Genomic DNA, 13966 nt, shown 5'->3' with positions numbered 1-13966 from the left:
AGAAAAAAGTACCATTTGTCCACAAGGGACAATTGGGGGGCACATGGGGTAGTAGCATCAAATTGTGAACATCAATAAATATATGGATGACTATATGTATAATGTAAGCATTATGAATAACTGTACAGAATTGTGCAAATTGTACCGTTGGTAAGACACTGTGAAGTAAGCTGTGCTCTGCCAGATGGACAAAATATCTAAACAGGACCAATAAAAAAAGTTCATTACAGTCTCAGGTAATTGTTATAATGAAAAGCACAAACGGGGCGGCACAGTGGCAGTGGTTAGCGCTTCGGCCTCACAGCACAAAAGACCTTGATTCGATTCTGACAAGGGGACCTTTCTGTGTGGAGTTTCTATGTTCTCCCTGTGTCTGTGTGGGTTTCCGCTGGGTTCTCCGGTTTCCTCCCACAGTCCAAAAACATGCAACGGGTCAAGTGCAAAAAAATTAGAAAACTTACCTCAAGTGATTGTGTGGTTGTATGTCTGCATATGTTGCTCTGCTATCGACTGGTGACCCATCCAGGGTGTACCTCACCCGATGACGAGTGAGAAAGTGATAAAATGTTATATGAGATCATGTTGTTGAACTCAGTAATCAACAAATAAAAATAAATTTGACATTTAGATGATTTACTAAAAATCTGTTATTCATGTTGTATAGGCTCCAGCATCCCCCGTGACCCTGAGTGCAAGATAAGCGACAGACAATGGATGGAAAAACACAAACATGTTCTTTTCATTTTATTTTTATTCACTTAACTCATTGATGTATTTATTGCCATTTTCTCTGCATTTCTTTTCAGTAGTTCATAACTTTTATTCATGTCTCACTTTGCCTTTTCAGTAAGATTATAAATTAACACTGTGCAATCATGTGATTTTTCTTTAAGGTGCAAAAAGTATAAGCATCATAATCTGATAGTACTGAAAAGTAAAGTTCGGTATTTCCCATCCCAACATTCAGGAAAACCACAACTTCAGACAACACATCAATTACGGTTTAACATTACGGCTTCATTCGGTGTGACCACTTTGAATTAAACCCGATTTGAACTGTATCAGGTCTCTCGAACAAATACTACCACCCAAAACTACAACAAAAAATGTCAGTAACCCTGATAAAATATGAATATTTGAGAGCTAACAAAAACTCCCACTGCACCACAAGCCTGTCACCTAGTGTCACCTAAAAGTGCAAAAACACACCACTCTACTTGCTACAACATATTTACTTCTCAATTTTTCTTGTAAAAATATATGTACTTTTATTTTTTCTGAAAAATAAAATACTGTTATAATCTTTAAGGGGGGGCGGCACAGTAGTTAGCACTTCTGCCTCGCAGCACGAAGGACCCTGATTTGATTACAACAGGGTTCCTTATTGTGCTGAACTAACATGTTGTGTTTGTGGGTTTCCTCCAGGTTTTGGGATAGGCTCCTGCATGCCCTGTGATTCTGAGTGGGATGAGTAGTAGACAAGGGATGGATCTTTAAGGTATGTGTGTTTGGTGTTCTTCTTGTTCTCACTATTGATGTTTTCCGCTGTTGCTCTCACTTTAAGATGTGAGCAAGGAATGCAGGGAGAGCAGTTTGTGGGAGGGGAGTGAGAAACGGTTGTTGAAGGATGCTACAAGAGCGATGAGTTCTGTGTGTGTTGGTGTGGCTTATGGCAACAAGAATAGCTAAATCCTTGTGCATGGTAAATAAAGCAGTCCTGTTCAGAAGGCAAAACTGTCAGGTACTTGTGTAAATATTTCAATGTTACAATACATTTGTTCTTTATAAGGCTTATCACAAGGCCACACAAGAAAACATTCACTCGCATCACATCTGTGGAGGATTTAGAGTCTTCAGTTTACATACTGCATTGAGGGCTTCCAGCAATTGGACAACATGGCCCACAGGACACTGAAAGATCAGAAAAATGTTGAGAAAGACATCATTTGTGTGTTAATGAGGAAATGGCTGCTTTTAGATATGACAGAAAATGCTGTAGTGCCAATTCTAGTATCTGCAGCTTATGTCAGATCATTTTATAATGTTTTGTGCTTGACTCAAGGTATGACATTAGTAAGCCAGACCACATGGCATCAAGCCTCAATCCTTATATCAATGGCATCACTGTCCACTATGAAAAGTTGTTGGATATTACGGTATTCCAAGACTCCAGCTGGAATGGGGGTCAGTTTAAGTTATACTAAGTACAAGCATCACCTCAGCTGATCACCCGGCCCCTCTCAGAGACAATGGATAAAAAGAGCTGTTGTGTAGGACTAGGTTTTGATATCCCTCAATAAAAGCATACCTAAGGCCCCGATGAGACTGTGGGGTTCAAGTGAACGATGGCTTCCTTCGGGTTTTCAAGTGAGCGCCCTCCTTCATGGATGTTTCACTGATTGGCCCACGACATCTCCAGAGGGTTCAGCAGTGAATCCCAGTGTCCCAGGTTCACCTCCTAGATGCCATCAGCTCACTTGAAGGCTCAAGTTGGATCTTTTCTCTTCAACCACAACCACTGGCTCCCTTTCTCAGCAGCCTTGGAGAGGTCCTTGACTGCCTGTTTGTGGGCATGTCCTTGTACTCCCATCTCTCTGAGTAGCCTAGATTTTAAGGGGCTATGAAACCTCTGCAGCCTACTTCCAATGGACGAACCTTCGCTTTCCAGCCTTGTTGCTGAGCATCTATAACAGGTTCAGCATACCTCAGCTTCTTTCATTCATAGGCCTCCTCCACTGCACCCTCCCTCCAGGGCACTGTGAGCTCTATGATGTAGACGAGCCTAAGTGACGATGACCAAAGAATGAGGTCTGATCGCAAGTTGGTGGATGCGATCTCAGCTTGGAAGCAAAGTTTCTTGTCCAGGTCCACTAGCAGCTTCCAGTTCTGTGCACTGCCCAGTTGCCCAAGGTCAGCTCTTATGGGGGCGAGGCTGGCTTGCCCCTCCCTCACGAATGGAGTTGCATGCCAACAGGAGGACGGGGAAGGAAGGGCGTACATGCTCGTCCAGGGAGTTTCCAGCACTGCTGCAAGACTTTTTAGTACCTGGTTGTGCCGCCAGGTGTAACGGCCTTGGGTGAGGCTGGTCTTGCATCCCACTAGGATGTGCTTCAGTGTTGCTGGACCAACAAATGTCACGTCCTCTTTCAAAGCATTCATTAATCAACTCTGGTCTTCCTCTAGGCCTCCTACCTGGCAGTTCCAACCTCAGCATCCTTTTACTGATATATTCACTGTGATACATTCCCTAGCCACCACAGGTACAACTCTCTCTGATCTTATATCTACAGCATCTAACAATCATCATCATCATCATGTGCCGTCCCTCTGTTGGATTCAGTCCTGATCCTTTCCATTCTTGTCACTCCCAAAGAGAACCTCAAAATCTTCATATATTTGACCTCCAGCTCTGCTTCCTGTCTTTTCCTCAATGCCACTGTCTCTAAACCACTCAGCATCACTGGTCTCACCACTGTCTTGTATACCTTCCATTTCATTTTTCCTGATTTTCTCACTCCAGACTCATACAATACCATAGTTTGTCTCTTGGCACTCTGCTGTATGCTTTTTAGAGATTGACAAAAGCATAACACAGCTTCCTCTGACCTTCTCTATTTGCATTCATTAAGCAAATAGTGCATCTGTAGTACTCTTTCTGGTCATTAAACTACACTGTTTCTCACAAATGCTGACTTCTCCTCTAGGTTTATTTTCCAATACTCTTTCCTACAATTTCATTTGTATGGCTCACCAACTTTATTCATCTATAGTAACCACACTTCTGCAAATCTCCTTTATTCTTAAAAATGGGGGGCATCACATTTCTCCATTCCTCAGCCTTCCACTCACTCTATGATCCAGCTGAATAATCTAACCAGAAACTTCTAACACTGCCTCTCCCAGACACATCCATACCTCCACCCATACATCATCAGGAACAACTGCCTTTAGTCTCTTAACCATAATCAATACACTACTCACTTCACCTTTACTGATCTCTGCTACTTTGTGGAACACAAAGTACCACACCTACCACTACTTTGTAGATACTGATCTCCTTCAGAATATATCATCAATACAGAACATTAACAAACTCCTTCTTCACGATAACTTCATTTCACTTCCTGTCAATACCATAATAGTACAACTTAAAACCTGCTCCCCACCCTCCTTCTCTGCATCATGTCTACCAACTCTAGTTGGTCCTGCCATCATCCCAATATTCAAAATCATTACTCATTCGTAGACTCTTGCCTTTTCTCTTATCTCTGCTTCTGAACATGCAATTCTCTCAGCGGTGAGTCCTGCAGAATCTGTAGAGTCCTGGAAAACTGTAAGTTGTTTATCATGGCCAATCTGCACCTTGCACAGAACTCAGACAACAAAAACACCATTTGGGTTTAAAATCAAAAGGCAATTCCTCTCAATCAATCCATGCATTTTTCTCAGTCATGGCCAAAGTGAGCAATTTCACATTTCATTGGCTCTTAGAAGAAGGAAGTCTTTCTGGATTTAAAAAGTCCAACATTGGACATGCATGCCAAACCTATCATTATGCCAGTGAATAAAACATAAGATGAATTAAATTTGTATTTATCTTTATACTAATTAATCTTGTGCCAAATTGCTGTTAATTTTATGTGATTATCTTCAAGAATATACTTGGGGACAATTTAGAATTCAACTGACCAAGTGCTAATTTTGGACTGTGGAATTAACTGGAGTAAACCTATGAGGGTAAGGGGAGAACATTCATACTATACACAGAAAGGGCTAAAGTAGAAATATAACATCTGAATTACATCTGAAAGTATGAATGCAATTGGCTAAAATATGAAATTACATGATAGAGGAGACAATGTTAATGAAGAGGCCTTTCTAGATAGCAAAGAAACTGATAATTTACAATCAGTACTTACTGTATGTTTATTTATCACGTCAAAGAATTTTATTTGACTGTAGGATTCATGTTCCCCAGTTTCTGTTCTCAAGACTTTAAGTGCACAGAATCATGCTAAATGCCACTGATTAAACACGACGTATGAATGTTTAACTTGGATTTATTCGACAAAATTTAACATGAACAGTCATTGACCTGGTTTTCATCAAGAAACATCATTGATTACATTTTTACAATACTAATATGTATAGAATGTTTTTTCTAGTGTGTCTAACCCCCAAAAATAAATGGAAAACTGACAGGGATTTCTGTCAGAAAGGAATTTCTGTCTTACTTGGGTGATACTATGGTTGGAAGATTCAGTTGAAACACCTCATATCCAACTGCTGCAACTGCAGTGAGTGTAATTAGACAAGCAGTAGAGACATGCCAACCAAATCTACCCACCTTGTGTGCACCCTGTGGCCCTCCATTAAAAATATTGTAATCCTGCTGAAATGGACAAGTTCACCATCTCCTCCTGAGTTCTACGTCAGCAGGATGCAAAGGAGCAAACAGACTCAAATCACAGCATGGGAAACATCTTAGTGTCTTATACATTGTTTCATCTTTTGTAAACTCAGTGATTGTTGAAATTGCACATACATGTTTAAAAATGCTCCCTGTCTGGAAATCTACGATAATAATTTCCAGAGAAAAGTATGCTCTTTGTAGACTGAAAATTTGTTTTATGCACCGTTTCTCAAACAGGTTGTTCAGTTTTGATCACCTGTAGACAGCGAGGCCTAGTTAATTTGGACTTTTGTGGAGGAATGGGATGTTGACTGGGTGTCAAACACGGCAGGCTGCATTGGGGGGTTGCTATGTGTTGGGGTAAGACATGTCCGGTTTGAGCCAGCACCGATGGGAACGCATTGAGAGGAGGGACATAGGGGTAAGGAAGAAGGGGAGGCAGGAGAAGCCTTGGCTCAACCTGGGGGAGGCTATGGGCGAATTGTGGGTACGGCATTGAGGTGTTGCTGACTGGAGAATAATTTGAAACAGTAGGGGCATTGGGGAATGCAGCAGGAGAAAAGGTTTGAAAGAAAACCGTGTTTTCCTGTTTTTCACACATCTGACTGTCTTGTGGTGAACTGGTGCTCTTAACAAATTCGCTGGCTTCATATTCCTGCGCTAAAGGGATTTCAGCGTGGTTATTTTCTTTTACATTACAGTCTTGAGCTAAAGGGTTAAAACTTGACCCACTAGATGATGATGACGAGGACCTTCTCTGCCGTCTTGGGGAGAATGAGTGCCTATCTTCCTGGTTTCTCGTACACTGCTGAGTACACTTGTTTCTCTTCTTCCCATATAAACGCTCCTGGATACGACAAGACATTTTACCAAGTTCCTCAAAGCCTAAATCCAAACCAATTGCCTGCAGAACATCTTGTATCTCTTTGTTTTTGCCCACATCTTCGGGGTTCCCGGCGGTCTTCCCAGGGTCAGAGGGCATCTTGAAACTGCTGTTGGGGATGAAGTATTTGCTGTCCTGCCCGTGCACTGACTTGTCATCAGACAGGAAACTGGAATTTGGGCTGGATGACCGGTTATCCTCGTCCTGGCTCCCATTCCATGCCTGAATCTCAGTATTGGGGCACCATGGCTTACCATTAGTGCTTTGGAGGGGAGCAGGAGAACAGGAATCTTTACTCGCTCTTGCAGGGGCTTCAGTCACAATCTTGGTCAGTGTGTTGACATTTACGCCTTTGTTGAGCACCTCAAGGAAACGCTGGAAACCCTTGGTGGATCTCATCCCATGGGCAACGGTGCTTTGATGGGTTATATTTGGCTCTAAACCCTTGGGAGAAATACAAAACGATAAAAGTGAAATTTACCTGTAGTGGCAACAAGCGATTTTCTTCAACTAACTCCTTCAGACAATCAATTTCCTGACCTTACAACCATAATTAGCTACTTGTGAACATAAGCTCATCCACAACATGAAGATCCCTCAGTGACAACTGGTGATGGTGGTAATTGTTGACATCTATTTTTTTTAGACTGCTACAAAGAAAATTGGGCCACAAAACTGATATTTGATTATTGGAGGTGAAATCTTGATATCTGAGTAGCATTTAACTGTTGAGCTAATTTTAGCTTGTGATACTGCTAAGCAATTTGTCAGAAAAGCTGAATTTACTTTCAAGGAAACATCTTAATCTAGTGCATGAATGGTGATTTGATTTAGCAGCAAAATTACTTTTCAGAAAGATAACATGGAAAAATATTCATTTACCATCATTTTATACCAGAAAAAAACAAAGGAACAAATGTGTATTTTTGGTTTGAATTTCGAATCAGGGCAGTGTTAAGAGCCACTGTTGGACTTCTAGCCAACCAGACATTCATGTTCAAAGACATGTTAACACCATGTTTTGTGGACTTTTGGCCATTTTATAGGATGTTGGACTTTGGGTGCTTAACATGACCAAAAGGCAGCATCACAGAAATGTCAGCTGCTTTCAGTACCTAAATCGATCATTTGCAAAATGTTATTCTGTCACTTTCTGACACAATTAAGACTGTAGTATTCACTGAAAGTTCTCCATATACATCTGTTGTGAAATAAACCCACCTGTTCTGTAGGTCTATCCGAAATAAATTTCATTTGCGCATGATGATGGTCTTTGTGGTCTGTGGAGGCACTGCTACTCTTCTCTCTTGATTTGATGTAACTCTGTTCAATGTACATATAGACAATCAACCATGAAACCACAGATGCATCAGGTGAAAAATAAATATCAGTCAATAACTACTGAGGCTATTTTGTGACTAACCTTTGTTGATCTATCAGGTGATGAAATCTTCTCAGTTGGTTGGTCGCAGCTCCTTCGCTGACCGTCTCTGTCATAATATCCAGACTTGCATTTGTATGTGGGACTATCATGTGGGACCCGGTATGTAAAGTCTTGATTGTGATGCTTAGTTCTGGAGCCTTTGACGATTTTTTTATACTCAAGCTTCTCCTGCTGCAATGAGTGTCTGACCTCTTTGCATACAGGTGAGTGTGAGAATATTTCTGGCGTGTGTCTGTACGGTTTGTCTTCAGCCTCAGGTCTGTGTCTGTATTTGTCTTCGTCATCTTCTATAAACCTTCGTTTCTTCCTCTCTGGGCTAGAACAGTCAGAGGAGGAAAAGCATCTCCCTGTGTGGCTCCATCTGTTCCAGGTTTTAGAGTGGACCTTATAGGGAGAGTTACTTCGCTCTCTGTTCCTATTTATTTTCTCATCCCCACTGTATTTCTGGTACGGTGTGCGCTGTGTCTCTCTGTGCCTTGAGCCCCGCTCAACATATTGCCGTTGATGGACATAGGTAGATCTGTCTGAGTTTGTCCTCTCACAGCCCCTGTTGTACATGGTTCTGCAACAAAAAAAAGACCAAAACAATTTTAAAAACCACAAGCATTTATTTAGACTGACAAGGCCTGTTGATAAATGACTGATTGAATAGAATGACCATCTACCTGACTACACAAACGAGAAAAAAAAACACCTCTTACCCTCCTAGTAATTAATAATATAATATGTTTACAGGTAAAGAAAAATAAAAAACACAGTCCTGGCATTGTTCCGTAATTTTAAATTCAGTAGTGATTTTGCAGCAGAATTTTGTAAATTGCAAAGTTTTGTAAATAGCAATTATTGCCCTGCTATGATACCAAAGACTTGTTAAACCAAAAACCAAAAAGTAAACGACATGTAAACACGATACAGACAGTAGTTTTCTATAACCATTCATGTAAAAAAAGAATAAAAAAATCCAATAAATCACCTAGCTCTCCTAATTTTAACACATTTGGTAAAATAGCACTAGCATCAGATGGAGTTGTGCTGCCAATCTGAGGGGGTGATGCCCTCTCTACCACCTGAGCCAAGGCCTTTTTGGGGGGTTTTATAGTAGTAGAAAAGTTAAGCAGAAGAAACTACTAGATGTCTTCAAGTATTAAGTAGTGTGATATATTTTAATGATAATTTTCAATCAGATGAAGGAATGATTTCAGGAAAAACCATCACCACAGAGCCAAACCAAAGACTGGTTTTATGTGGTAATCTAGCTAACTTCTAGTTAAATAGACTGCATTACATATTATTGTAGCATCGTGCTCACAAAAGGCTATATTTAATGGAATGTTATTATTCTTAGTTATGACGCAAAAAGTAAAAGTGCTGAATGACTGAGAGACCTTGTAAGACGTGGATGATCTGCGGAACCGTCGCCTTAACTCTTCTGTTACAGAGAACGTGATGTTTGATATTCTTATTCATTTACACCGAGAACACTGAAGTGTGTCTGGACGTAAGACTTAAATATATATATATATCACAAAAAAAATCGATTGGCTTTGACCGGAAATAATTGATATTAAGAAAACACTTCCCGAACTTCAGTATCGTTTGAGAGAATCAAGGTAGCTAAAACTAGCTAGCCAGCTTTGCACAACGGATGTGAGACGTTTGTGCTTTGTAAATATGCAATATGGATTAAAAATGAAGTTTAAAATAATAAATAAAGGGTCTTTCGCATAATACTGAGGAAAAATACAGAAATAGCACGGCAATGCTACAGCAGTTAGCAATGCCGCTACATTTGGTTGGATACAAGAACGACTGCTGGTAGAGGGAAATACGTGACAATTACCTTTTCCGTTGGGTAATGAATGTTGTATAAAACACCAAATCTGCCAGCCATTCGTGCGTGTTTTTATTTGAAATTGTGCGACAGCGCCAAGCCAAATTTCGATCTTTGTTTGCAACGGGCAGTCGTGCTGTCTATGTTTAGTTATGCCAAAGAACCGCCGCCATCTGCTGGAGGGAGGATAAAACTGAAAAGTCGCCGATAATTCTGTGGATTTTTTCCGATTTCCGTCCTCCTATACTGCACTCGGAGTTACGATGGGTGGAAGGACACCTGAGAACTTGCAGGAAATCTCTCGCAGTCTGGGAGGACAACGGTCGGTTTTGCGATAGGGTGACAACGTTCACTGACGTTATAAATCCTTTATTACGCCAGGGCAAGCCCTTCCACCTACACACACTCTCTTATCTGATCTCACAAAGACACTTGAACATGAATGAAATATATCAATAGCAACGACAATAATAATGAAGGACTCTTTTCAAAATTATTACTACTATTATGAAGGGAGTCAGGAGTCACAGAGCAGTATAGTAGACTGGTGCAGGACATGTATGCTAGTTGTGAGACAGTGGTGCAGTGTGCTGTGGGTGTAATAGAGAAGTTACATTTTTGGTTGCATATTTGGTTGAGTGGTCACTTCTGACTTCCGACGACTGGTACTTCAGATCTTTGGTGACTGGCTCTTCTTGTAAGTAGAGTAAAAGCGTCTGCCAAATGACTTATGTAATGAAGTTAAAGGTGGAGATGGGACTCCATCGGGGATCAGCTCTGAGCCCCTTCTTGTTTGCAGTGATGATGGACAGGCAGACAGATGAGGTTACACAGGAATCTCCATGTGATTGCAGATGACACAGTAATAATAATAATAATACATAAGATTTGTATAGCGCTTTTCATGGTACGATCTGTGAGAGAAGAGAACAGGTTGAGGAAAATCTAGAGAGGTGGAGGTATGCTCTTGAATGAGAGGAATGAAGGTTAGTTGTAGCAAGACAGAATATATGTGTGTGAATGAGAGGAACCTGGTTGGAACGGTGAGGCTACTGGGAATGGAGATCAAGAAGTTGGAGGATTTCAGGTACTTGGGGTCAACAGTCCAGAGCAATGGAGCGTGTGGAAAAGAGGTTAAGAGACCGGTTCAAGCAGGTTGGAATGGGTGGAGAAAATTGTCAGGGGTACTGTGTGATGGAAGCCAGAATGTAAGGAAAAGTGCACAAGACAGTGGTGAGACCAGCAATGCTGTATGGCCTAGAAACAGTTCCACTGATAAAAGACAGGAGGCAGAGCTATAGGTCGCAGAGATGAAGATGCTAAGGCTCTCTTTGGGAGTGACCAGGATGGATAGGATCAGGAATGAGTCTATCAGAGGAACAGCACATGTTTGATGTTTTGGAGAGAAGGTCAGAGAAGCCAGACTGAGATGGTTGGGTCATGTCAAGAGGAGGGATAGGGAATGTATTGGTAGACGGATGCTGGAATTGGAGCTGCCAGGCAGGAGGTCTCGAGGAAGACCAAAGAGAAGTTGGGTTGTCAGAGTGTGGTTAAACCACTCAACTAACCCATCGCTTTCAAGGTACAGTGGGGCTGATCGGGCTTTCTTGGTGGCCAGCCACTGGCAGACTTCACTGAACACCTTGGCCTCAAAGTTCTGCCTCTGGTTGCTTTTCAGCTCCTCCAGCACCCCAGATTGGCTAAACTCCGTGTCCACCAAAAGTTCTGCAGTGGTGACAGCACTCTTGTTGGGGGCTCTAAGTGCCTTTGGTCATTTTGTGAGATAATACATTGCAAACAGGCCATAACGGTTACCTCGCTCTGTGACCAGGAAGGGGCCCAGGATGTCAACAACCACACGCTCCATTGGTTTACCCCACCTGGTACTGCTGTAGGGGAGTGCATGAGGGTCTGTCAGGGCATTGTAGGCATTGCAGCAGTGAGGGGAGACCTCAACATCTTGTTGCCATCCTGGCCAGTAGAACCAGGTTCGAAGTCTTTGAGGAGTCCTGGTCACCCCAAAGTGACTCATCCCCACCAAGCCATTAACCAGTTGGCACAGTGCGGTCGCAGTTTGTGTGGCACCAGGAGCTGGAGGAAGTCATGTTTGGATGCAGGGGTATTCAAGCGGTGGTGGTGGAGGCCATAATGGGTTACGAGGCTGGCTCACTGCAGATAGTCTGGTGGTCTCCCCAAAACCCAATGTGCTCATTTTACTCACATAGAAGACATAATGCAGTTCCCTGTCCATTTTTGACCACCTCTGTGTCCCTCCTGACTCCAACTCATCTGATACAGACCACTACTCCTTGTTTCATACCCTCTGACCAAACCATCCTGCTGTGTGCACTTCCATTAAAGATCAGACCACCTAGATCTAAACCCGAGCCCTGGATCAATGACAAAACATGCTGTCAGAGGAGTTCCACAGAACTGGAAAAGGGATTTAATTTCTGATTTTTAAAAGACTGCTGGCATCATTGCTAAAACACCATTATGAAGGTAAAAAGGCACAATTTCTTGAATGCCATCTCAACCCACTGCTATAATCCCCATGTTTTATTCAACACAACTGATTGTGTTTTAAATGCCCCACAGACTGTCTTGTGAATCATGTAATTGATTTCTGCTCCATTGTTTGCATGCATTTTTCTCTCTGCACAAGCATGATATGCTGGAGGCTTTTCAAACAGGGTTCATATATCTCCATAGCTTAGGACTCTGCACTGTTGAGGGTCTTTACTGACAGCCTCTTGGGATGTGATTCTGGTGCCTACAGTATGTTTTTGTGGACCATCGCATTTACCTGTTTGCAGTGTCTAGTGGGCATTACCGGTGCCGCCTGTATTGATACAGGTCTTACTGTATCTGCTTGGAAGATGTTTGAAAATGATCCTCTCAAAGTATGGAATATCACTTTCTCCCCGGTCACGTAGGGTTATACAGAGGTAAAGTTGAGGGCCCCTGATGTTTTCATTATTTATTTTCTAATTGGGTTCCACTTTCATAGGGTATGTTATCTCCTGGTATCTCCTTCCACCTTTAGACTGACAACTGTCCTATCAGATATATCTATCTTTAAAATGGAAGGATGCATTTTTAGAAAATTAAAACCTGGTATGTCTTGATGACATCAAAGCCTAGATGGTCCAAAACATCCCTTCATTATCTACCTCTTATCCTACACTTCAGGTCACAGGAGCCTATTGCAGCTGTCATTGAGAACGAAGCAGTGCAAATTCAGTCATTCACACATCTGGACAATAATTTTCAAGTTAATCTTTGGAAACCAGAGGAAACCCACTGTTGGAATTAAACCAGGGAACATCATACTGTGAGGGGAAAGAACTAACCAGTATGCCACCTGTCCTAATAACTTTTACATTATTTAACACTGATGAGAATAAGATGGGAGATGCTGATGTTATTAACCTTTGCACCATTTGCACCTCATATGAAGCCCACAATTAAGAGCCTTGTTTTTATGCTGGACAGTGATTTTAGACTGGATGCTCAATAAGCTTTGTCGTGAAGTCCAGTTTCATTTCAGTCCACATTTTTTCCAGAGGACACCTTGAAATGGTAATCCATGCATTTATTTTGTCCCAGCTAGGTTTCTTCAATACCCTTTATTTTGGAGTCAGCCAGTCCTTGCTTTCACATGTGCATATGGGTCAAAATGCAGCTGTACGGCTTTTAAGTGGTTCACATAAGAGAGTACATCACACTCATACTGGCCTTGTTCCCCTGCTGCCCACACATTTTAAAATTATTTTGTTTATATTTTATAAACTCTAGCCTTCCTACTCTTTGCCTGCCTGAGCAGCTCAGTAGACTAGCTGCTCCGAGAGGTACCTAGATCCAAATGGAAGCTCAGTGAGGACAGAGCCTTTTTGATGATAGCGTCTGGAACTACATGCCTCTGCACATTTGACAAAATAAGACCAATTTTGAAATGTTTAATCTTCAATATACTTGGGGTTTGGAGTCTTGCACCTTACTTGTGATGGTAAGGGAATGTGTCACCTGAGGATGATGACAAACTATTAAGATATTTTGCTACAATTCTAAAACAAATCAAATACTCTAATTTTCATAATACTACGCGAGTAATGATGTCAACTCCGCAGCAGCTACAGATCAAGCATCTGCTTTTAAAGGAACTGAGTCTGTGTAAATAGTGGAGTGCTAAAATGTTATCTCAAATCAAGTGGTTGAAATCAGTAATTGCAAAATAAAAATAAATTTGACATTTTGATGATTGGTATAAATCTGTGACACATGTTGAATAGGCTCCAGCATCCCCTGCGACCCTGGGTGGAGAATAAGCAGCAGATGATGGATGTTTTACTTATCACATTCAAATCCCAACAAAAATCCTCTTTAAAACGAATG

The 13966-nt window shown here is 41.6% G+C and overlaps 1 protein-coding gene across 1 annotated transcript; it reads right to left on the bottom strand.

Annotated features, from left to right (window-relative positions):
* Positions 1 to 5042: 5042 nt before the first annotated feature.
* On the bottom strand, positions 5043 to 9729 carry LOC147216949 (uncharacterized). The gene is made up of 4 exons (XM_086176791.1): positions 9581 to 9729; positions 7720 to 8302; positions 7518 to 7619; positions 5043 to 6740 (listed from the first exon to the last, which is right to left on the bottom strand). Exons 2-4 carry the CDS (start codon positions 8296 to 8298, stop codon positions 5643 to 5645), a joined length of 1779 nt encoding a protein of 592 aa, XP_086032917.1. The 5' UTR covers positions 8299 to 8302; positions 9581 to 9729; the 3' UTR covers positions 5043 to 5642.
* Positions 9730 to 13966: the final 4237 nt, after the last annotated feature.

This window comes from Fistularia commersonii, chromosome 29 (assembly GCF_037954325.1).
Source record: "Fistularia commersonii isolate RoL2024-O1a breed Wild chromosome 29, RoL_Fcom_v1.0, whole genome shotgun sequence".
NCBI lineage: Eukaryota > Metazoa > Chordata > Actinopteri > Syngnathiformes > Fistulariidae > Fistularia > Fistularia commersonii.
This window is presented reverse-complemented; position numbering and strand designations above follow the sequence as displayed.